Genomic DNA, 25,056 nt, shown 5'->3' with positions numbered 1-25,056 from the left:
GATGAGGGCAGTCATGAGGTTGTGGTACACGAACACGTGGCACACGAACATGTGGCACACGAACATGTGGCACACGAACATATGGCACACGAACATGTGGCACACGAACATGTGGCACACGAACACGTGAAAGCCCATTTCTGTCTAAGTTGGTTTTTACTGCAGTAAATCACGCATTCACCTGGGTTAGAGCAATTAATCACTTACCTGACGACGTTTCGGAGGATGAGGAAAAACGCGTCTTTCGCTGCCATGCAGAAATTCTTACCGTAGATGGCGGTCTGAAACAGGTTGAACGTAAACATGGTATGTCTGTACATCCTATTACAGTTCACATGACATGTGTACTTCTTCTGTAAGCGAATTCTCGTTCACCTAAACCTGATCCCTGCTGTACCCCAAGCTGGTGTTCTTTCTGAGCATGATTCCCTTGGGGGCTGTGGTGTAGCCTAGTGGGTAAAGGGTTCACTCGTCACGCCGAAGACCCGGGTTCGATTCCCCACATGCGCCCCATGTGTGAAGCCCATTTCTGGTGTCCCCCGCCGTGATATTTCTGGAATATTGCTTAAAAACGGCGTATAACTACTCACTCACTTACTCATACCCTTAATGTAATACATTTTACATGATACCCACTACCAACCCTACCCAAACTGTACACATGTATTTCATTTCGTCAATTCGGTTGAAATCTAAAACCAATCGAACACGTCTGTGTCGAAGTCACGGTTGTCTCGGAGTCATAGGTTGTCCTTGTGTACTTCTAATGTAACCCAATCATATTCGTTTGTGTCGAACATCTGACATCGCGAAATATTTGCTTAGGTTCCTTCAACTTTGACACAGCTGTGTTTGAGTTTTCGTAAATCGACAAATACAAGATGCGCTTGATCATATTCATTTATATATGTCATACAAAGACAAACGAAAGCATTTGTCTTAATCCCCCTCGTCAAAGGCGCATACACTACGTCAGACACACGTTTCAGCAGATAAACGACTGATAATGTATCACAAAGTCTTACGATGATGTAGGCATTCTTGTTGATGAATTTGATGAACTTCTCCAGACACCAGAAGCAGCACTTCAGACATCTGTAGGCAAACAGACAGTATTAATCAGTGAACATAAGAATGTATTTATCAGTAACTGAAAAACATCTGAAGAAAACAGACCCAAGTACTCAGTATTTCCTTACAGAACACACACCATTACTGAAGAGGTGCCAGATATCTGCAGACAGAAGACAGCATAACTCATAACGTCACTATCAGATATTGAAATGGTTATTATCAGATACTGAAGTGGTCATTATCAGATACTGAAGTGGTCCTTTTCAGATATTGAAGTGGTCATTGTCAGATATATACTCATGGAAACGAATAAAGAAACATATGACAGTACAAGTTTCCCTTTATTTATTTCCACAATTCACCCACGGTGCAATACATACCTAGTGAAGACACCTGGAAAAGAATAAAGGAAAACCCGCACTTTCATGTGTTCCCTTGTTTCCATGAGTACTAGTATATGCAGGAAACAGACAGTATGATTACGTCACTTTCAGATATCAGTAGACAACAGAGAGTGTTTTCATGAGGTGTCAGACGCGTGAAACTTACTTAAGGAAGAATTTGGCCACAGGGTTCTCACTGCCCTTCAGCTTATGGTCCAAATACTCCAGGAACACCCGGATCATCTGGACGATCGCGATGATCAGGGAGCCAAACGCCAGGGTGCCCAGATGGTACCTGGAAGTCGACATGGTCATAAACAATACCGTACATCAACGTTATAGGATTTTACTTTTCTTGTGCCACAAACAGCACAGTTCCATTGAAAATGATCGGCTCTGGACGAGACAATCCAGTGATTGAAGTGATTGGAATTGATCTACGCAACTGGAATGCGATTTGAGGCATCAGTGAGCGTATCCACTCGATTCTTATGACAACCGTGGTTTGGTGAAGACAAATTCTAGCCAGGATCTTGACGGGTGTCCTAGTTTTAGAAACGTATGGGCAGCTTGAGACAAGTCCTTCAAGGATTTATATACAATCAAGTCTATCGACATACGATGACATCTGTCAAATCAGCTAGCCTGTCAGTCCGATCCGGTTAGTCCCTTATTCCGACAAGCAGGGGTTAGTGAAGATCAATTCTAACCCGGGTCTCAAGGGCTTCATCACCGGGGCGTCTAAAACACCATTCGTACATCCGGATACGTATTTAACAAGGAACTTCTTTTATGATTAATTATTTGTTTTTGTGCTGTTCATTCACTCCTGTAGATCCTCCTGCACTTACCTGAAACAACGCCAGAAAGAGCTGGCCAAGGGGAAGGTCGGGATGTCCTTGCTCTTGTCCCACGCCCAGTAGTACGAGGCGAACGCTCCGGCCAGGGTCATCTGACCAAGGGCTACCGCGAAGTTGACCATCCAGAACAGCATGAAGATGTTGTAGATTTGGAGGTAGATGGTGAAACTGAAATATGACATGTGCTTTTTATTATCATATGTGAATGTTGATTAACGCTGCTTTCAAGAATATTAAAGTAAAAGATCACGACACAGAGAGGTTAGGATTTTATGGCTGTATGGAGAATCGAACCTGTAACGAGTGAATGTCTTAACCACAAGGATACCTAACATACTATATCTCTGAGTAATGCTTTACACCGCTTTCAACACATTTAATCTCACCAAGGTACCAAATTAGGGCTCCACACATCGTATCATGAAGGGAATCTACCCGGTGTTTTCTCCGTGACGAGCAGACATTTAGCCACTGGACTATTAAATGTTCCCGTCACCTATTTTGAATGATTAAGAATGCGAGTGGCTGACAATGTGAATAAATGCCTGACTGACTTACTCTCCACGGCCATACTTCAAGTAACCACACACGTTCCCAAGGGTCGTGTCATTCGTCTGAAACATGAAAATTCACGTCAGTTCATACACTGTAGCCATGTGGGGAATCAACTAGTCTACCACTTTGTTGAGTGAGTTTAGCAATTAGCAATATTCCATCAATATTACGGCTGGGGACACCATGGCCAGAAATGGCTTTCATACATTGTACCAGTGTGGGGAATCGAACCCGGTTTACCACTTTGATGCCCAGGTGGGCATGTTGTGCGATGACCAACCAAAACATATAATATCAACGTTTCTACCAATATTGCAGCTTAATGACAGCGGGGGACACCATCGTACCCATGTTGAGAATCAAACAGTGGAACTTTAACAACAAGGCTACCCCGCAGTGCCTGTAACCAAATGAAGTCAAGGACCTGCTATAGATCATTACATTCTGTTAATATTATATGCTATGTCATAAGTTGTGTGTACAGTGGGAAATAACTGAGTATCACGTTGCAGCACTTCTAGTCAGCCACATCATGACAGGGCGATAAGAATGGACAATCCAAGCTGGATATCGTTCATAGAAGAGCTTAAAAGGGTATTTAAACGTACAACTTCTAGGGGGTGGGGGGGGGGGGGGGTGAGGGGTTGTAGCATTATTTTTTTTTATTTTCATAGTTACATGAGAAATACACGATGCATGGGCGTTGTATAAGACATGGGAAAAAGGGTACTAGATAAAAAAAAGGAGATACAAATAAGAAGACAACTAACTAATTAAATAAATAATTAAATGAAAAATTAAACAAGAAAACAGTCCATATTTTCACACCGTCATACCAATATATACATACCCAATAAGTTATTAAATCATATTTCAGTAATTTTGAAGTTTTCTACAAATGGACCACTTTCTTTCATAATCATTAAGCATAGCCTTATTACATTACGTCTTCTGTCAGATAATAGTATTATCTCAGTATCATCTCTTATACTTAACCCACGTTGACTGAGTGGCTGACATTGTGTGCTGGCGATTAGGTGTGGGTTGTGGTGTCGGTTTGAATCCCAGATGTACTGCCAAACATCACATGTGTTACATGTCAATGACCCTTTCAAATATATTTGAGTCTGCTTATTGAACAATCAGGCATTCCATATTATTCAACATTATACATTGATATTTTCAATAAGGGCTGAAAATATTCCGGCACATAGTAAGTAAACATGACAAGGTCTCCCTGTCTATAGCCACCGAGGATGGCAATCCATGAAGACATTTTTTACTATTTAAAGCCAGACTTGACTTTATATCTTCATAAAGTTTAGAGAGCCATTTAAAAATGCCATCACCAAATTATAAAAAAGTGGCAAGGTTTGAAAAGGTCTGTTCCCATTTGTAAGAACTCCCAGTTGTGAGACAGTGGAGTAGGTAACTAATTAATCTGATTAACCCCAGTTATTTAGGATTTAGCTGTGCAACTGAATCTTTTGAACAAAACATACATTTTATTCTAAAAAATCCACATAAGTGACACAGAGAACATACAACATATTGATACATATCAAAACATTGAACAAAGTCAAGTTTTGATCAGTTTTGTAACTTTCAAGTTATTGGTAAAGAAACTGATGTCTGGAGGCATTTAGAACAGGACAGTATAATATGATGTGGAGTTCATCACAGACAGATGATGTATATCTGTTACATCTTTCAATTCCGTAACAACGCCCTGTCTCAATGGGCAACCTGTGGTGTGAAGTTCTACATTTAGTATCTACCTAAGTCACCGTAAATCATAAAATCTGACTGCTATTATTATTTAACCATAATCTATATAAATGTATTTTATTAACCTTTGACAGCTCTTTTCGATCAGCATTATGTGACAAGCCTTCAACATGTGCTCATGTCGACCTGGTCGCTCCATGTCTTTGATAACCTATTTAATTATCTCTGTATCTATCGATATTCTTTATTGAAAACAATAAATGCTCTTCAAGGAACACTATCTTTTGTGTTAATTAACTCATGAATAAACTATGCCTTCTGTGGGTACTCATCAGCAACTGGGCTGTTCCCACTTGTGCAGTGAACCATTAATTAATGTGTCTCACAACTGGGAGTTTTCACAAGACAAGGATACTGAATCGAAAGCCTTTTCAAGATGTACAAGTAGCCGCATACCTGGTTGAGTTTGCTTGAATTCTGTATGTAGAGGAATGTCAGAAATCATATGAATATTGTCTCCCATATAACTATCAGACATAGATCGTCTTTGATGTTCATTTACGATATTGAGTTTTTAACTTATGTGCAATGACTGAGGATAAAAGTTTGTATGGTGAGTACAGCAGGGGGACTGGACACCGGGGATATTATTAAAGAACCGTCTTGGTTTATTTCCTTTTGGGACACATGATATTATTCCTCGTTTCTGAAATCTAAACAAATGGCCAATTATTATTTCGAGATTGTAGTTTAAAGATCTCAGTAGAAACTCAACCTCCTCCCCCCCCCCCCCTCCCCCTCCCAAATTATAGAATTCACAAATGTTGCGCCTGAACGTGGACTATTGTTATTTTTGTCTTGATCACTAAGTAGATTATTGAGGTCTATATCCTTAACAAGGTTCTCTCTGAATGATTTCACCACGAGCATTCAGTTCTTACCATTAGCTGTTTCTATTTCCTTCCTATTTTCACTTAAATAATTTCATGTCTCTCAGTTACAGACATATTTACTGATACATTCCCCTTCATCTGTACATTTGGCTTTAGATCCTACCAGTATTCCATCTCATTTTCCTTGACGTAGCTGTTGCGGTTCTTGGTTTTTTTATTTCTAATTCTTCTTCAATAGTGTCTCCAAAATTGAAACTTAAAAAGTTAACGCAAGTGAATAAGTAGCGGTTGTATTCAGAAAACGCTGTGCATGAGGAAAGGGCAAGATAATGAAGAAAATATGTTTTAGAACATCAGTTTCACGATTTACAGCGTATTTTTGCATCAGTCAAACACAGCTATGACTCGAAGTTGTCGCCATTAGGATAACCATTCAGCTGTTATCAAATACATCTCATTAAAAAGACACGGTCAAGATCAGAAGAAAAGTGCAAACCTCCCGATACTTACATCAGTGTCACATGGTATCTGCTGGAACAGGTTTTTAGTGGTCTCCTTGACTAGATCCTCGTTCACAGTCCCGTTAGCATACGTGATGTTGTTCTGGCCAAGTTGCTGGTTCCGACCAATGGACGCCAGATACCTTGAGCTGGTTAAGGTTTATACTTTATATACTATCGCCTTCCGTATGTTTCTTATCAAGGTTTATACTTTATATACTAACGTTATTCGCATGTATTTCTCATTGAGGTTTATACTAACGCCGATCGTATGCGTTTCTCATTAAGGTTTATACTATGTATACTAACGCCGATCGTATGAGTTTCTCATTAAGGTTTATACTATGTATACTAACGCCATCCGTATGCAGTTTTCATCCCGAGCCTCAACCAAAAGAAAACAAACGGGCGGAAAGGTAAAAGAAATTTGAATGTCTTTAACGAATTATGTAATTTTCTGAAATTTTATTAATTTACATTTACATTTCTTGGTGATAGACTTTAAATGAGTAAGGTACGGCGTAAACAGTTTCTTCTTTTGTTGTTTGTTTGTTTCTTTGTTTGTTTTATTTCGGAAACGTTTTAATAAATGTAGATTTAATACAAGATTAGTATCATTTCTTGCTCGTATGTCCATTTTACTCACAACAACGTTCTATGTACATTCCTGATTTTTATATTATATCCCCAACCAGATCAAAGTTTACTCAGTTACTTGCAACAAAGAACGTAAAACTACTAAAAAAAAGTTGCAATTTACCTGAAACTATGTCTACCCGTATAAACTTGTTCACCTGTCCATGTGCTATATTATGCTCATTTAATTGTACTCTTGGTCATGTGGCCATAAATACCGAATAAAGCTCTTCCTTCCTTTCCTAAAGAACAATCAACCCAGGCCGTGCAAGGATTAGAGAACTTTTTTATCACGCCATGGCATGTTTCGACAGGGTCAGGAAATTTTGAGAAAAGTAGACTTTTAATAAGTTCGTTACTGAATGCAAAATCAATGGGGGCTTTATATCATCATGAATGTCACTAGTTGTGTGTGTCATCTAAACCTCTGCATTGTAACACGCATATGTTAGACCTGTTTTGTTTTCCCCACTTTGGTACCAGTGTACATACTTCCATAGTGGACATTGTATTGGCATAGTAATGTTACAGGGAAGAGTCAAGTTTATAGATCTTGGATAGCTATTCCGGACACTAAATTAAAAATTTTAATCCGTTTATTTGTTCGAGATCTCCTTTGCTGGATTAGTTTGGTATTTTGAGAATTGTGAGTTTTCACAACGGAATGATAGGATCATGCATATACTTGTACTAAATTTTAAGGACTGTACTTCTTGGGTTATCAGGTACGAAAAGAGAAACAAGTGGTCGAGCATTGATACGTGTTATTGGTAAATATTAAATTGGATTGTTTGAGAAGGGCGCTGCAAAAAATATAACATTGGGCAAGTTAAACAAAATACATGCTGACTGTAAATTCAATATCGTAACAGCTGTCACTATTGAAGATAGTTCAGTCATACAGAATTCAATATTTTGTCAAACCATTACTAACCATGTGTCATACATTATTCAAATTGTCACGCCGTCATATTACAAACACTTGATAATCTTGAAACCTCGACAACAGGACAAATAACGTCAGCATACATCTGTGAAATAATATTTAGTTTTAACCAAGATGATTGCTAGTGATGAAATGACGGATTTCGAAAGGGCGTGGCTATTGTGGTTGTCATAGTAACAAGGATACACAGCAATGGCCAGTTGAACCCCCACGACGACGAGCTGCATTAGGAAGGGGAAGATGGGCCAGACAAGCGTGAACATCATGTTCCCAACAGCCCTGAAATCAAAGCCCAAGTATAAGTACACACGTTGCCTATGTGATAATTCTTGTTTAATGTTACAATAAGCAATATTCTAGCTGTGTGACTTTGGTCTGTAAATGATCGAGATTGGACCAGACAATCCAGTGATTGACAACATGAACAAGATATGCGCCATCGGATAACAACTGAATCAGCGGACTGTCAAGTCCTTCGACACAATCCATCCAAAGGTCCCCGTTAGAACTAGTCTTCAGTAATCCATGCTTGTCGTAAGAGACGACTAACTTGATGACACATGTCATCGTTCCCCAACTACGTAGATGTGTGCTCATGATATTAATCACTGGATTGTCTGGTTCAAAGTTACCAACCAACTGTCATGAAATACCCGCGTGGACATAATGGCGTCAAAAAACGTCGCCCTCGGCAACTAGTATATACTACTTCATGACATACCTGCTTCCCTCCTTGATGAGGGCGATGGCGATACGGATCCGGGAAATGAGGAAAAGCAGAATGAGAACGACGATGAGGAAGATGATCCCCGCTGTTATGCCTGCAAGCACCATGGATGTAATTACATCAGAACAGTCCGTGGTGGAGTGAGTCAGTGAGTTTAGGTTTACGTTGCTCACGGCACAAACAAGAAATGGGCTTCACATATTGTACCCATGTGGGGAATCGAACACGTGACGAACGCACGTTAGAACTATTTTACCCACCAACTACCATCACACCTACACCTTCATGAATGAAAACATCGTCCATAAACAATCTTGGTGTTAAGTGATTATTTTAAACATTACCGCTGTTATATTACAACGAGTCCACTTGGTATCAACGTACAGTGGAAGCTGTCAAAACCGGCATCTGTCCCATCCGGCAAACTCTCAACACTGGCATAAAATCTTAGGCCCATCCGTGGCTTGTACATTTATGATAAGCTCTTCAATACTGCACACTGTCTAAACGGGAGTATTCTTCAATCCCAAAGAGTGTCGGTTTAGACAGATTCTACTGCATGTTACATGTGGGATTCCACTTCCACAATGAAGTACAGTTACTTGTACTTTTGGTGGCACTATCCGTGACTATTCGCACAAAGTCAGCGATCGCACTACTCTGTTTACTTATCAATCTACCACTGCTAGCCTAAACCTAATCAAAATTTGCAATGTAAGATCTAATAAGATTGATGAATTAAGGTATAAAATTCCAAACTGATGCAAGTCGTCAATACCTTCTTTCCAATATCGCACACACGATTTGACAAAGCAACCTAACCTAACTGATACTGAAGAATCAGAGCCGTTGGATTATCTAAACATGTTTCACGTCGCAACAAACGTTTGCAATCACACGTTGGACAAGACAAAGTAATGCGTGTGTATGTATTAAAAAAATAGAAATAAACAACATATCACCTTCCCCAACAGTTCCGTTTGATCATTTGTCAACAAGAGTTGTCTGTGACCAGAGGGAAACCCTTTAGCGAGTAATCACGTGAGCGTAAATCGGCTATTCAATATGGCGTCGGGCTCGTATTTACAACAGAGGTTGTATCACTTACCGCATCCGAGAAATAGCTTTTCCTTCTGAAAGGTTAAGGTCAAACCTCCCATGTAGATGGTGTAGGATTCTTGAGTGCCTCGAGAGTGGTACCATTCGTAGAAACAGTAGCCAGAACCTGGGTGTAACATAGAGAAACGGGGCTAGAGAGTGAGTGTGGTTTTACGCCGATTTTAGCAGCATTTGATAATCACGATGGGGCATAGCAGAAATAAGTTTGACACATCGTACCTGCGGAATCGAACGACATAATGCTTTAACCACCGGGCCAGCCCTCGACCCACTGGTACGAAAGTATCCTAGGAATGTGGAGACCACTGATTTTGTAAGTTAAACAAAACGTAACAGCATGTTTCTGAACACCGACTTAGATAAAATTAAACTAATAAAAATTACAAGTATATATTCTGACCTCCGCCGAAGATACCAGCGAAGGCGACGAGGCTGAAGAACACCATGAAGCCGGCTATCCACCTCATGATGACGATGTATATAAGGGAGACAATCATCGCCAGAACCAGGCACCTGCAAGTATAATGCGCTCCCATAATTAAAAACTTATCGAATTTTTAGAATACTATGGTAAGCGATGACATCATATATCACTGAGAAAACCAACGTAACGCACTCTCACAATTAAAAATTGCTTGAGCTATTTTAATGCTACTGTAACTGATTTCTCATAGCACCAGAGGCCAACACGTATGATGCACGCTCTTTGTTAACGATTGCGGCAAGAGATGACAGTATATATCACTGAGAAAGTCATCGTCAGTTTTCTCACAATTAAATCGACTTTTTAGAATATTACGGTAAGTGTAAGCAATGACAAAGTTGACAAACGTTGATGTGCTCACAACTGTGACGAATGTGTTTGATTCATTTACAGTTATAAAACAGTTGGAAAAATCAAGGTGGACTTGGATACACGATCGCATTCGAACCTGACAGCGTCAAGTGAGTTTAGTTTTACGCCGCCTTTAGCAATATTCCCGCAATATCACGGCGTGGGACACAAGAAATGGGCTTCGCAAATAGTATCCAGTGAGGAGTCGAGCCAGTGTGACGAGTGAAGTCTTTAACCACAATTGTCTTCTCCTATAACGGCTCAGTCTATCGGCACTTACACGAGAATCAAGTACCAGGTCTCCACAATATCCGAGATAATTTTCTCCCCATATTCCTTGGCTTTGAGAAATGCCTGGAGTACCCTGTAAGAGAAGGTGATATTCGTTATTAAGAGCATTCGCCCATTGTATGGGTTTGAAACATATAAAGAAATGTGACCTGATATTTAGGCATAACTGTCGATTGCATGGATTGTTTTGTTTAAGTACGGCAACAGAGATGAGAGAGTTGCCAGATATTTTGTGTAAGTGAGAGAGCTTGTTTCTTTCGCCGCTGTTAGCATTATTGTAACAACATCAAAGCAAGGAACACTGGAAATGGTTTCATACACGCTATTATGAGAGATGGTTATCTATGCTTTTATAAATAAATAAATAAATAAATAAATAAATAAATAAATAAATAAATAAATAAATAAATAAATAAATAAATAAATAAATAAATAAACGAACAGACGCTTTAACTACTTTTACCTTTTTTATGAAATTATGAATTCAGATTGAATAAATATTTCTCAGACGATTCAAACTAATTACATAATATTGTTCGGTAAACATAAAGAGGTGACTGACAGTCGAAATGACATATATTTTCATTTTTATCAGAAATTCATATATCTGTGTTTTTTAAAGCATACAGTGCCATAAAATGTAGACGATGATCTATGAATGTTGTGTGGACGAAAGTCATACACCGTGAAACAATGATCAATGGTATTCATATTTATTAAAACAGTTTCGGGAAACATTAACACTTATTGAAACGTATCGAATGCTTGGTCTTACTGACTTCACGGCGCTGTCGATTATTGTTTAGTTGAAACAATATTATTCTCATGAATTCATTCACTGGCATTTATTATCTTAAAAGTTAATTCATTGTAACACCATTTCATTGATTTTGCTGCCAATTTGTTTTCAGTTACAGAAATACCATGGTATCTGTTCCATGATTAAATGGCTTCTATAGCGTATAGTTGCAGTTTTCAATGCCTTGTATTATAACAATATACCATTCATTTTCCATATTTAATATTTCTTCTTATTCTTCTTTTAATCCCTATACCAAATGAAATAATAAAATACCTCACATTGATAACTTTCACTAACTATCACAACCATCACTTTAATCCAAATATCCTAGCGAACAAATAGTATTACACCGAGTGCGGGCAACTTTGAACTAACTTACATCATAATAATAATAATAATAATAATAATAATAATAATAATAATAATAATAATAATAATAATAATAATAATAATAATAATAATAAGTGTGAGTGGATGTGTTTAGTTTTACGGCGCTTTCAGCACCTTTCCAGTAATATCATGACTGAGGACACCAGAAATGTGCTTATTGTACCAATATGGGTAGCAGAACCCGGAACTGCAGCGTGACGAGAGAACGCTTTAACTACTTGGCTACCCCAAGGTCCCCTTAGCATCAAGAAAATACGACATCGCATATACATATCCACCCAACAAGTTGCTTCTTTACGACATAATAAAACAAGAGCACATATGAAAAAATAGTTTTCATGAAACATCATATCGATTCATGTGCAAGCATGCTCCTTCACCACGTGTAACCCGATAGTGTAAAATTGGAATATTTGAATTCATAAAATAGAATGAGTTGAAACAAGAATATAATACAATAAGGACGTTCGTAGTATATACTTCATATACGTATTGATTGTGAACTTGATATCCTTAACCTTGTAGTGCGGATCATAAGACCATAACATCTAACTGTTCCAGGGGCCATCAGTGGAATCTGGTAACACCTGTGAGTACTCATTCCACCACGTGAACAAATGTGTTAGGAAAACATGCCTGACCATCAGCCATGTGAATAATCATGAAAGCGTACTTTGGGTAAAGCGGATCACGTTCATAATAAGCCTAGCTGCTGAATTAATGTATTCAGTTTTGAATGTTCCTTTTGTTCTTACACAGATAGATTCCAAGCCACAGCCGTTTTTTTGTTTATTTTGGAACGCAGCCTGTACACTGCAATGCCCCCCACCCCCCACCCCCAAAGACATGTGTCGTGAATATGTTTGTTAAACAAAAATACACGTTTCGTTAGTTCTTCCCTTTATCTAATAAACTATTTTGATGTGCCATTATTTGTTACCGCTGGCTCGTAATCTCCCCAAAGGGATAGTTTCACGAAACGAGCTCAGCCGTTTGTGTCGTATTCCCCGCAACGGACACAGGTTCCCAAAGTTCTCTGTCAAGTTAATTGTCCTTGCTTAACCAAAGCATTTGTGCAATGTCGCGGTCGAATATTATTAAATATCTCTATTTCAATTTCAGTAACTTTCCAATAATGGGTGTCACCATACGTGCATATTGTGTGACATAATTTATGAATACACGTTCCTAGGACATCAGGTTTCTAATTTGCAAGTCAGAGTTTGATAAAAAAAAGTTTCTATTGGTTATTTTGTAACACATATATAACTAACAGTAAATGAAATGTCCACTGTGGAATCAATAACACGACGACTATGAATCAATAATAGTAACAATACAGCGGTGTTTTTAACAAGTATACATGGAAGTAATGAGTGTTCTGGTTTTCAGTACCAAGGACATCTAGAGCACTTATTAACAAAGTTAATGTCGATAAATTTAGTATTCTCCGACATATGAGAAAATACTACAACCAGTTAGTGATATCCCAGTGGTACAGTTTTCCAAACATCAGGCAATATCCGATATCAGATTACTAGTATTCGCTCGTCAGTGCTACGTACAGCATGCAGAGAGTTGATTACTGCAACCAAGAGAGGATGCAAGCGGTAGTCTTGACATGCATTTAAACATTCTACGCCTAGATATAACAATTTGAAAGAATTTTATTATGAATATATATTGAAGTGCAATAGCCGGAGTAACGGTATGCGATATTCATAGATTGGGATTTATCGCATGCCAGCTCCAGGTTTGGAAAAGATGTTACAAAAAAAAGACATTTCTGTATATTGATGTATGTAACTATCTGGCTCGTACGTCTGGTTAAAAAAATCCTATTTTGAACTTTGGAATGATGACCATTTGGCTATATGAAATACTGGGTGAATATGATAGTGATTATGGTTTTACGCCGCATTTAGCAATATTCCAGCAATATCAGGGCGAGGGACATCAGAAACGGGCTTCACATACTGTATCTAAATATGGATTTGACTCTGGATCCTCTGCGAGACGAGGAAACCCTTTCACCCACAAGGTGCCCCACCGTCCCCAGGCAAACAAGTGACTTAACTAACAATCAACAATCGACTCAAACAATAATCATTAGTTTCCGGACACTCAATCACCGGATTCGAACCTCCCGATCTTCATTTAAACATTTCCGATCAGAATGAGAAACATTGGGACCTACACATGGACGCAACAAGATGTCGAGAGTTCTAGGAAATTATACCAGGTGTATGCAACAGCGAGGATTACATAGTATCGGGTTTCTTACACCAATACACATTCATTGCTCATACGCCAGGTGCAGTTGTATGCGAGGAAATGTAGAGCCATGCTTCGTGAAATGGGTCACCCCCACCGAAAAAACATTCAGTTGTTCAGAAAGAGAGACCTCGATCTATCTAAAGAATGAAACTTCAGTGACAGTTTTCTAGAAAATGAGACCATCGGTCTTGTGTAAGAAGAGAGGCCATTTTCCGCTCCTAGAAAGGATGAATCACATCTACATCATCAACCCATTTCCGTGTCGTGCAGGTCAGTTCGTTACAGGTCATGCAGCACGCGCGACCACACCAATACACTATGTCTGACGTCATCACCATGTCACCTTGTTCTCAGGTTCAGTTAAACAGATTTATAAACTGTTTATGTCCTGGAAGGGTCACAAAAATCTCTATTTTAAGGTCGCCATCAGTAAAGTCTTTGGCAAAGACCCTTTTAAGACTACATGCATTAAAACGGTTTCAATTATATTTTCAAGACCTTTTAAGAAAGGTTACCTCTCCTTGTCTACACGTTTCCATGGTTACCAGAGAATTTTTGTTTTCGTTTAAAACAGTTCTTTGACAGATACCTTTGAATCAATATAAGAGACGTAATCTAAAATACTACAAATATAGAGAAAAGAATGATTTTGTATTTATTTTGCAATGCTTTCAGTATTTGATGGTAGGAGCTTCACTAAGCGATGGGTATGATCGGGCTGTGCTGTATAACACTATCAATCGGGGCATTATAACCTGACACTGCTCTCAACGTCGCTCGGCGTTATATTGAAGCCTTGCTGAAGACTGAAATTCAGATAATGATAACATATCTACCAAGATGGTATCGTCAGGTCCTCGGCTTTTGGACATTCCTAATCAGAGCCGCTGCTAACATATACTGAGGGAAAACAATAAAGGATCATAGGAAAGCACAAGTGTTCCTATATTTGTTTCAAGATTTCTTCACAAGTTATGCATACACTGTTTGGGAAGAAACCGGGGACGAAAATAAAGGAACGCTTGTGCTTTCATAGGTTTCCAGGTTTCTTCACAAATTGTGCATTACAGAGCTTGAGAAGAAACCATGGAAGCAAATAGAAGGACACTTGTGCTTTAATGCGATCCCTTATTTTCTCCCCGCAGTATATTATATAGTACAGAACAAGGCGTTGTGGATTTTTAGAAAAGACCACCCAAACTCGACATATATGGAGTTCCCACACTTTCTCAGGTCCAAATGAGACCACCAAACACTTAGAAATACATCGAGGAAGGTTCTGTCCACCTTTCTTCGAGAACATAGCTGTGTTTCTTCTAAAAGCGTTGCCGTCGATTCCCAAGAGTTTGGTCGTCGTTGTTCCAACTGCTTGATATTCGTTTTTCCGGCGGTTTGGTCGTCTCATAATAGACACTTCAGTTTTGTGTGGAAATAATTTCTTTGGTGATTACTAGCTTCTCAATTCAACCTGACATCTGATAATATAATTTTAACCCAACAGTTAAATTGTAAATCCATAGATTAGCAAATGTGTAAAATGCAGCTACAGTGTAAGTTAATGTGGCATTTACGCTGATGCGCTGAAAATACAGTGTTTAAACGATTGTTATCAAGCCGATGAAAGGTCTTCCTGCGTGGTGGGCAAATGTAAGTGGGGTTAACTCTAATTTACTTACTCCTCTGCCAACTTGAGGGCCTCCCCTGTTACCGTATTGTTGCTGCCGTCTGTGATGGGGATGTTGCTACCGGCGGAGGTCGTCACCTCAGCAACGGTGTTACCCAAACTGATGAACTGACTTATATCTGGCAGACATCTGTTTACAACTGCAAGGATATATTAAGATGTCCATTAGGCATCCGTTAATTTCTGAGTGAGTTTAGTTTTAGGCCGCACTCAGCAATATTCCAGCTATATGGCGGCGGTCTGTAAGTATTTGGATCTGGACCAGACAATACATTGCAACAGCATGAGCACTGATCTACGCAGTTTGGATATGATGACAAGTGAACCAAGTCAGCGAGTCTGACCTCACTTTAGTCGCTAGTTAGACAAGCATGGCTTATTGAAGATCAGTTTTAAGCCGCATATCAACGGGTCTTGCCACGTCAGAGTTTGAGTTCTTTCATCATAACTCTGAAATGGACTTCATAAACTGTACCCATGTGGGGAAAGGGACCCGGATCCCGTTTCACAAAGCTCTCATAAGCCTAAGATCACGCACCTTTTCTCGTAGCATTGGTATCTCCCGGGTCTTAAGTGTAAGCTAACCCATCACCCCTGGAATTCCGTAGTGAAATACGCCATATATCTTACCTGGGGTACTTTTGAGGTAGAACGGGGCACAAGCTTTTGAAAATACTAAGGTATGCACCGTCTGCAAGGAGAAGGTAAAAATGAAAGGTAAATTGTTTACTGGAGATTATGTATCAAGTTCGTTAAAACGTACAATTAATGGCCGGACTGTTCTCACAAGCAGGACTATTTCTTACCTGCGTCTTGTCGGCTCCGTCAACGCAGATCAACTCTGTAGCGGCATTTCCGGTTTTGAGAAAGTCTGTGGCGGCTACGTAGTTGACGGTTGGGCAGCTGGACACACACACCTGGAGAGTACAGTAGAACCTTTTAAACCAAGACATCTTCGGGACACCCGTGGCATTGACTGATTGAGTCACCAGAAATGGGCTTCACACATTGTACCCATGTGGGGAATCGAACCTGGGTCTTTGGCGTGACGAGGGAACGTTTTAACCACTTAACTACGCCTCCATCCCTCTCGGCGTAATGGGTGATTTAACATTTAACGTTGCTAGTGATTTTATCAGCCACATAGGGTCATATTTACTTATACTGGAGAATATCACTGAATCGGACAATATTTTATTATGCGAATGGATAATTTATGCAAACGTATGGTTGCATTTCCATACTGATATTACTACAAGTTCAGAATGGTTTCAGAGTAATCCATCCTGTACATATCTTAGTTTAAAAATGATCGATGGCACGAACACAAATCCACACATGACGACACGGTTAAGCAAATATCGTTAACCCATCGTTATTTTGCTGCTTTTTAAGCATGCACATTGACCTAACCTGATCACTATACCCACTGGTTTGAGATCTAGGTTAGCATTGGTCTTCAGTAGCCCGTGCATCCTTGTCGTAAGAGGCGATTAATGGAATCTGGTGGTCAGGCTCGCTGACTTGGTTGACAAATGTAATCATATACCAATTGCGTAGATGGATGTTGATGGTGTTGATCACTAGATTGTCTGGTCCAGACTTGATCATGTACAGACGTCCGCCATACACCTGCAATACTGCCGAGTGCGGCGTCAAACCACAGACCAATTAACCCACTGGTTTCATTGAAGGTATCACTCTACCTGAGGGGTGGGGCAACCGTTGATGAACACACCTGGCCCCATCCGTCCGCACTCCGTCAGGTCGAAAAAGAACAAGTTGTTTCTCCCCCTGTAACCATGGAGCGGTATGTTATCGGCTGATTTCATGGGGTTTTCAATACACTGGAATCGATGCATTTCAAGAATAAAAACTACAAATGGCATTTCTGAGACTAGAATATTTCTCTGCAGAAACAAGTTAATATACCGAAGTTTTAGTAAGAAAACAAAAATTAGGCTGATGAATATTGAAGTGCATTTCCTCATAGATGCTTCTAAATCAGCGTTGTTCAGTGCTGGGTATATGTTTATGCACGATTTCAGCGTCATTATCTGGCTGGTGCCCATCCCAAATTTGTTCTTTCGTGCTCTTTCATGCTCTCTCAATATAAATAACGGTGCCATTGCATACACAGTCCTTACCTGAGTTCTTTCTGCAGCCGAAATGGGAAAAACAGAGTTGTTTCCCTTACCCATGCCAGGATCTAATAGTCCGCGTGAGAAATAATGCTAGAATGACAATTACATACATGTAAAAATTTGCACTCACCGCATTGTACCAAGGCCGCACAGGTTACCCTGAGAATCCTGGGGGTAAAGCAGGAGGGTGGGGTCTCCATAGGCATAGGCTGTTGGGGGAAGCAGGAGTCATGTTACTGTGACGCTGTGATCAGTTCAGTGACTTGTTGCTCAGCTTTAGCCGTCGTAGCTGCACAACTTGTGTAGGGGACTGTTCAAATTTCGAATCTCCCAAAAGTTAGGAGTGGTCTGGTTTGTTGTGCCTTTCAGGTGGTTTACCGCGTTGGTCCATTGAATGTACCTGTTCTTACCATTATGACGGACACTTTATGGGGGCTATGTCTTGTCATTTGTGCGGCTATATTTACTTAAAGTGCATAAAATTTATATTCCACAATTTGGTATTTTATTTACGGTAGGCTTGCTCATCCTCTGCTTTTGCGGTGCTGTACTGAGTGAGTGAATATGATTTTACCCAGATTTAGCACCATCCCAATATCACGGCCGTGGACTCCACAAATCTGTCTCGCACATTGTATCCATGTGAGGATTCGAACCTGGTCCCGCCATGGACAGCGAACGCTTTAACGTAATTGGCCCTTCTTCACATGGAGCTCTGCGTAGGGTTTACTACACTTCAATGAAAGAACACCAGAGTACCGAGGAACACGGATATTTTTGACTGGTGAAATCTCCGAGGTGTAAGAGCGGAGAATGGAGTTGTGATGATGGTGATGATGATGGTGATAATAAATGTTTGCGAGGTGTGTGAGTGTGTGTTATGAGTGACTCACCATAAAAACCAACAACGACCTGTCCCGCCACGAACGCCAGGAACAGGATACAGCAGATGACATCCGTACATGATCTGAGGACATAGTATATATTATATACGTTATAACATATGATATATTATTATTCGCCCGTAGCAGATATTGCAGTGAAATATTTTAAAATTACCTTATGATAAATTTGTCGAATTCTGATTGGTAAACAGCCAAAGCATACGAAACTATGCGCATTCTACATTGGTTGTAGAAATGACCTTGACCTTAGATGGAATGTGGCCACCAAACGGCTGGACGCTTCAAAATTTAGGTTTGGCGTATACAATCATCTTTATTTAAAGAGCAATGAAATTGTTGCCATAATTTCTTATTTGTTTATGTCAATAAAAGCCTCCAAAATCAATCGTTTTTTTTCTTTCACAGGTCGTTTAATAAAGCCTCACATTCAATCATTTTCATCTTAAACCAAGCCATTCCGAGTGATCTCCCTTTGTGACCGTTCAGGAAAAATTCATGGCGAAGCGTTTTGCGCCTGAGGAAATACGAAATTTACAAGGGTCTTACAGTCCCGTAACCCTTTCCCAAACACTGTGTAGTTAATAATATATGTCCTTGTCTGTCTCGTTACATAACATGAACGATAAACATAAGAGATATGTTGTTTTTATTATCCACACAGTCTGTCACAAAATGGATTTCCGCGCAACCTGAGGGATTACACTGGAGCACAGATATATATGCATATATGCACTTTGGGTCTTGTAGCTCCAATACAAACAATATAATAAAATTTGAAAGGTGTATTGCGTAACACTTTTTGAAAAAATATTGAAAATTCCTACCTCTTTTTGATTGGTCCTTTGAAAGTGGGGTCGTAAACCAATGGTTTCCCTGAAGAAAAAATACAACGCATAAATATTTCTGTTTTGTAATAAATGCGATTAACGTTGACAAATGCATATATAGAATTGTTTTCTGAAGGAAGAGCATTTGGAATCAGTGTAACCAAACCTTTGTGGTGAACACACCCAAGTCACCAGTATCTGATGGTTCATCAATCAACGGTCGGAACCATTCTGTTTCAAGTCGAGATTTCTTGCGATTAATACGGCATATGACTTTTTTAGTTATGACGAAAAGCATGGTAATTTTTAGAATTGATCTTCAGCAGCCCATACTTGTCGTAAGAGGCGACTAACGGGATCGGGTGGTCAGACTCGCTGACTTGGTTCACACATGTCACTATATGTCCCAAAACGATCCCAGATCGTATTCCAGATCGACACTCATTGTGTGATCACTGGATTGTCAGGTCCAGACTCCGCCATATAGCTGGAATATTGCTGAGTGAAATCATACAGTTTTGGATTCCTGTGTTATACAGACAGGATTGCTGTCAATGGTTTTAAAATACTTGAATAAAGGCGTTTGCAGTAAGCCAAACATCGTCCCTTCTGTGTTAGCATAAATTCAGATATTCAGAGATTGTCTTCAGTCTTCAGAGATTGCAGAAGAAGAGACTGTTAAACGGTAGTCGGAAGTTATCGCCAACTCTTACACCATGTATTTGCTTTGTTTTTCGGCATGGCAAAGTTCGTTTGTACACAAGAAAAACAAATATATTGTTAAACATATTTACTCATCGTGTCTTGCAGATACATAGTGTTACATAAACCATATATTATTACATAAATCATATATTGATACATAAATCATATATTGTTATATAAAGACACATAATACAATGTGTGCGTAAAATTAAACTTAATCAAAACTTTTTTTTTTCATTGATGCGAGGATTTGGGAAGAAAAGATTCCATATTGTGGGGGTTGCACATTATCGATTCTGTTGCGATACGTACATACTATTGGTGCAATGTTCATTTTAAGCACGGTCAATCATATATAGGACGATGAACACTTTTACCACAACTGAAATCACAACTGAAGACCTTTCGTGGTGTTCCCTACCGTTTTATTGCTGAACTGTTGCTGTTGTTGTTGCTGAAAGCGACGTTAAACTAAATTCATTCACCAGGAATGTGGATCGGATGTCCGAATGGCTTATTGAAGGTCATACTGCGAGGGTGTAAATAATTGCTCATGATGTTAATCACCGGCTGTGATGTAACAGATCAGGAATACATGGCCACTGAGGACATATTTAAAACTGCAACACTCTTTTGAACGTTAAAACACAAGCGGTTTGGAGAGTCTGTCTCAGTGTCCCTGTACTCTCTCGTCTATCCTGTCCTCTTTGAGATGGGATAGCCATATGGTTTAAGTGTTCGATGGTCTCCCCGGAGACCCTGGTTCCATTCCCAAGTTGGGTACAATATGGTAAGCTTATGTTTTGTGTGCCCCGTCAATGATATTGATGAAATATTGCTAAAGTAGTCTGTCTCACAGTCCCTGAGACACATTATTATCCTAACTGTCCTGCCGTGCTAAAGCCCTAAATGAAGCAAGGTCTAGATTTCCTCAAACTCAGTGACTATTCCACCTATACTATGGTTACTATAAAATTATCTGTATCCAGGGAATTCACTCATTCACTCACAAATGATACCTGCTTGGAAAGCAAGTCTAGATTTGCCTCAAATTCAGGCCAGTATCTCCCATCGCACTTGGCTTGTTTTCAGTATCAATAGGTATGTGTTTTAAAAGTATACTGTTTCATGGGCTAATCGTTACTCTCATTCAGTGTGAGATCTACGAGTTCTAAGGTTAATGTTTTTCCTGCTGCCAGGCCTGGCGTGCAACATGTTACCAGCCGATTGAGGCTCGCACCAGTGACAGCGTCAGCTCCTTGTAATCTGTCACCTACCAGTAGTTCCGTGTGTCAAGTTACTGTAACCAATTCATGCAATGAATATACGGAATTAATTATACTTCCGAATTGCCGACGATGCTGTTTACCACAAACTGATTTGTTCTTCATATGCTGTGCTGTGAAACATTTCTTCTGTTTCTTGTTACTTTGGTTTAGAACAAATCGTGTCAGGTAAAGGTAGTTGTGACGACTGAGTGAATTTAGTTTTACGCCGCTTTTAGCAAAATTCCAGCAATGTCACCAGCAATGAGACACTAGAAATGGGCTTCAGATTTTAACCCATGTAGGAAATCGAACACCAGACTACCCTACCTCTCCTGGGTGTGACAAAGTGATCAGCTGATAGACGTGTACGACTTGGGGAAATAATGATTATTGTTTTTAAATGTTTAGAATACAATCAGGCAAATCTGGGGTTCAAACCCAGTGTCGCGGATCCGCTCTAGGAATGAATTTTGCAGTCGAAGGTCCAAGTTCAATGTGTGAAGTTCACGTGCAACGTCAAGAGAGCTGTGATGTTGTTAGGATGGTGCCGAACGCGGTGGAGCTGGAGCAGTCCGGAACTGGTACTGAATATCACAGCATGTAAGTGCGTGTGCTGTACGATTGTTCTGACACCAAGTAATAATAACAATAATAATGATTATTTATCATGCGCTAATCCACACAACAGTGCACAAAGCGCAGGAGAAAGAGGGTCAAAGTCAGATATATACTGAGGAGAAAAGATAAGTCTTCACTTGTTATTTGAAAGCTGACAGAGACTCGTAATCCTTCACGAATTCCACAGTCTTGGGACTGCATGAAACAACCATCGTCTCCCGAACGAGGAAAATCAGAAAGTTGGTACAGTAAGTAGGAGCTGGTTCTGACATTGAGGAGTTGGTTGTGGAACCATCTGTGCAGAGAACTTGAAAGTTGATGCGTGATTCAGTGGGGAGCCAATGAAGTGGTTTGGGGACTAGAGTAAGGTCACATGATTTTGAGTGTAACGAAATGATACGGGTAGCCATGGTCTGTACTTTCTGCAGTCATTTAAGCTGAACCCTGTCACGACCTACAAGTAGCCCATTGCAATAATCTAGTCTGGAGGAAATTCAATGTCTGACTGGAATCTTTGCACTTTCTTTTGTAAAGTACTTCTGGACGGTCACAATCCTGCGCGCAAATGGAAGAAGCAGGTTTTACAGTCTGTCTACATATAACAGTGACCAACAGCATGAGCATCAATCTACGTAACTGGGATACGATGACGTGTCTACCAAGGCACCGAGCCTGACCACCCAATCCCGTTAATCGCCTCTTAAGCATGCCGATTGGGTTACTGAAGATGAATTCTACCCCGGATCTCACACGTGGTATGGCAGGTTGATACATTTGTATCACTCTCTTTTTGGTTATATATTACCCAAGAATGTTGCCAAGCCCGTTAAGCTGCGTCACATATCTTTATCATCATGGAGAGAAACAAATACTATTAAAAATATTTTTTTAAAATTATTAACAACAACTACATCTTTTAAACAACAGAAAATCTTAGCGTCATGATATTTCCTGATGGTTGTTTCCAAGTAATTGTATCAATGAGAGCAAGAAATACATTCGATAAATATCATCGACCTATGTTTGGAGTGATTTTAAGGATTGCAAGGAACTGGCTGTACACCAACTGTTATGCTGTCATAGTCGACAGCCGGCACCCAGTGCAAGTAGAATACAATCACCTGGTCGATCGAAAAGTGATAGGCTACTTTGATGTTAAACATGAAAGTCTTCACAAATATGTTCGCCAGGTGCTTTAATTGCTGTTGAGAGCATTTGTCCAACGAATCCTGAAGGTAATAAATCGCGGGTGACGTTGTCTGTCTCACCTGTAATGCAGGGGAGGTGGCGTTATTTGGGTCACTGGGCGATTGTACTGGGACAGTGGCCGCCATTGTTACTGAATATGCTGTAATTCCATGGCGGCCTGTTCACAGTAACACATGCAACAACACCTTCGAGTAGTCACAGCTTAAACCGATAATGCCGTCGGTTTTGGACAAATTAGATGCAAAATTTATGTAAATACTTTATGTTTATTTATTGTTGTGCACTCAATATCTTGCTGTGGGGCGGTTTTTAAATAATCGAGTTTGCACCAGACAATCCAGTATTCAGCAGCATGACTATCGAACTTCATAACAGGAATACAATGACATGTGTCAACGAGCCTGCCCACCCGATCCCGTTAGTAGCCTCTTACGACAAGCACGGGTTACTGAAGACAATTCTAACGCGAATCTTCACGAGCAATGTGACCATAACAGAAAATAAACAAAGGTTAAAATAGTTCACATTAAACACACCCTACCTATAAACAACTACAGGATATTAAGCAATTCGGTTTAAAACATAGTCATTTCACATAGTTAAAACTTTATAAATGCCCTTATGATTTCAGTGACAGATTATACCTTACCGTATTTGTGTTGTTCCCACAGGCTGACCTGAGGAGCGGACCGAAACCATGTACGTCTCAAGTAGTTTAATCATATGTTTGACTTTCAGTTGAAAATATGTAATTTATCGATACTGTCTTTGTCTTTGGTTACAATTTGAAAGAAAAACTATTTAGTGCTTAGCCAACACTCGGTTGTATTTCTGTCCACGTAATTTGATTGAATGTTTTTTTAAAATAAAATTGTAGAATACAGTAAGTTATTTTTGGAGGGCGGCACGATAGGACAAATAAGAAATTGTACGCGCTTTCTTCCCCCCTCCCATCACCCCCAACCCAACCGGCTTCCCCCTCCCCCCTCTCTCTCTCTCTCTCTCTCCATCTTCATATATGGTCGAAATGGATTTGAACTCAGGCAACGGGTGTCACAAGTGGACACATTAAACTTGTTCCATCCACAGCACCGTGGCCTCCACAGTTGTACTGTCGACCCGTAGCTACAATCTCCTGTAAGTGTTTTGTGGTGTATTCGTATTGGAATTTGTTTATCCAGACGTCCGGATTAACGGGGTATCAAAGTAGCATATTTCGTCGTCACGTTTGTGATGCTTAGTGGGTCCGTGAACATGGTTTAAATGCCACTTTTAGCAATGTTCCAGCAACATCATGGCGGTGGACACCACATAATTGTTTGGGATATACTGAGATATGTTAAAATTCTAATAGTTTTTAGTGAACATATACATAATTCTACAGTTTTACTGTCTCATTCGGTCGCATAGTGAGCGCATATTTACTCTGCCACAAGCCAAACTTAAGCCAGAAATAATCTGAATTTTCCAATTATGTATTTGATTAAACTTCTTACAAATCGATACTAGGTAAAATCGCCCGTAATAAATAATTTTAACGGTGACGAATCATTTCAGCAATTTCAGTTTGAATATGAAGAGTGGGTGTGTTTAGTTTTACGTCACTTACAGGAATATTCCAGGAACATCACGGAGAGAGAGAAAAAAATGCGATTCTAACATGGTTCCCATGTGGTGGGA

The 25,056-nt window shown here is 39.7% G+C and overlaps 1 protein-coding gene across 3 annotated transcripts in view; it reads right to left on the bottom strand.

The window, feature by feature from the left end:
• Positions 1 to 25,056, bottom strand: part of LOC137273685 (choline transporter-like protein 4) — a 58,112-nt gene that overhangs the window by 8,498 nt on the left and 24,558 nt on the right. For 2 of the 3 annotated variants that reach the window (XM_067806482.1, XM_067806483.1), the window contains exons 2-20: positions 19,574 to 19,622; positions 18,738 to 18,811; positions 17,975 to 18,053; positions 17,407 to 17,494; positions 16,507 to 16,617; positions 16,331 to 16,391; positions 15,693 to 15,840; positions 14,772 to 14,822; positions 10,537 to 10,620; positions 9,822 to 9,934; positions 9,411 to 9,527; positions 8,297 to 8,396; positions 7,762 to 7,854; positions 6,004 to 6,136; positions 2,876 to 2,931; positions 2,309 to 2,485; positions 1,624 to 1,752; positions 1,026 to 1,095; positions 208 to 281 (exon numbers count right to left, since the gene is read on the bottom strand). In XM_067806482.1, coding sequence (XP_067662583.1) covers positions 208 to 281; positions 1,026 to 1,095; positions 1,624 to 1,752; positions 2,309 to 2,485; positions 2,876 to 2,931; positions 6,004 to 6,136; positions 7,762 to 7,854; positions 8,297 to 8,396; positions 9,411 to 9,527; positions 9,822 to 9,934; positions 10,537 to 10,620; positions 14,772 to 14,822; positions 15,693 to 15,840; positions 16,331 to 16,391; positions 16,507 to 16,617; positions 17,407 to 17,494; positions 17,975 to 18,053; positions 18,738 to 18,811; positions 19,574 to 19,622 — 1,807 coding nt within the window. The remainder of the gene's footprint in view (positions 1 to 207; positions 282 to 1,025; positions 1,096 to 1,623; positions 1,753 to 2,308; positions 2,486 to 2,875; positions 2,932 to 6,003; positions 6,137 to 7,761; positions 7,855 to 8,296; positions 8,397 to 9,410; positions 9,528 to 9,821; positions 9,935 to 10,536; positions 10,621 to 14,771; positions 14,823 to 15,692; positions 15,841 to 16,330; positions 16,392 to 16,506; positions 16,618 to 17,406; positions 17,495 to 17,974; positions 18,054 to 18,737; positions 18,812 to 19,573; positions 19,623 to 25,056) is intronic. The other variant, XM_067806484.1, reaches the window with a different exon arrangement.

Source organism: Haliotis asinina, chromosome 2, assembly GCF_037392515.1.
Source record: "Haliotis asinina isolate JCU_RB_2024 chromosome 2, JCU_Hal_asi_v2, whole genome shotgun sequence".
NCBI classification, from domain to species: domain Eukaryota; kingdom Metazoa; phylum Mollusca; class Gastropoda; order Lepetellida; family Haliotidae; genus Haliotis; species Haliotis asinina.
The sequence above is the reverse complement of the archived record's forward strand: the minus strand, read 5'-3'. Positions and strand labels throughout refer to the sequence as shown.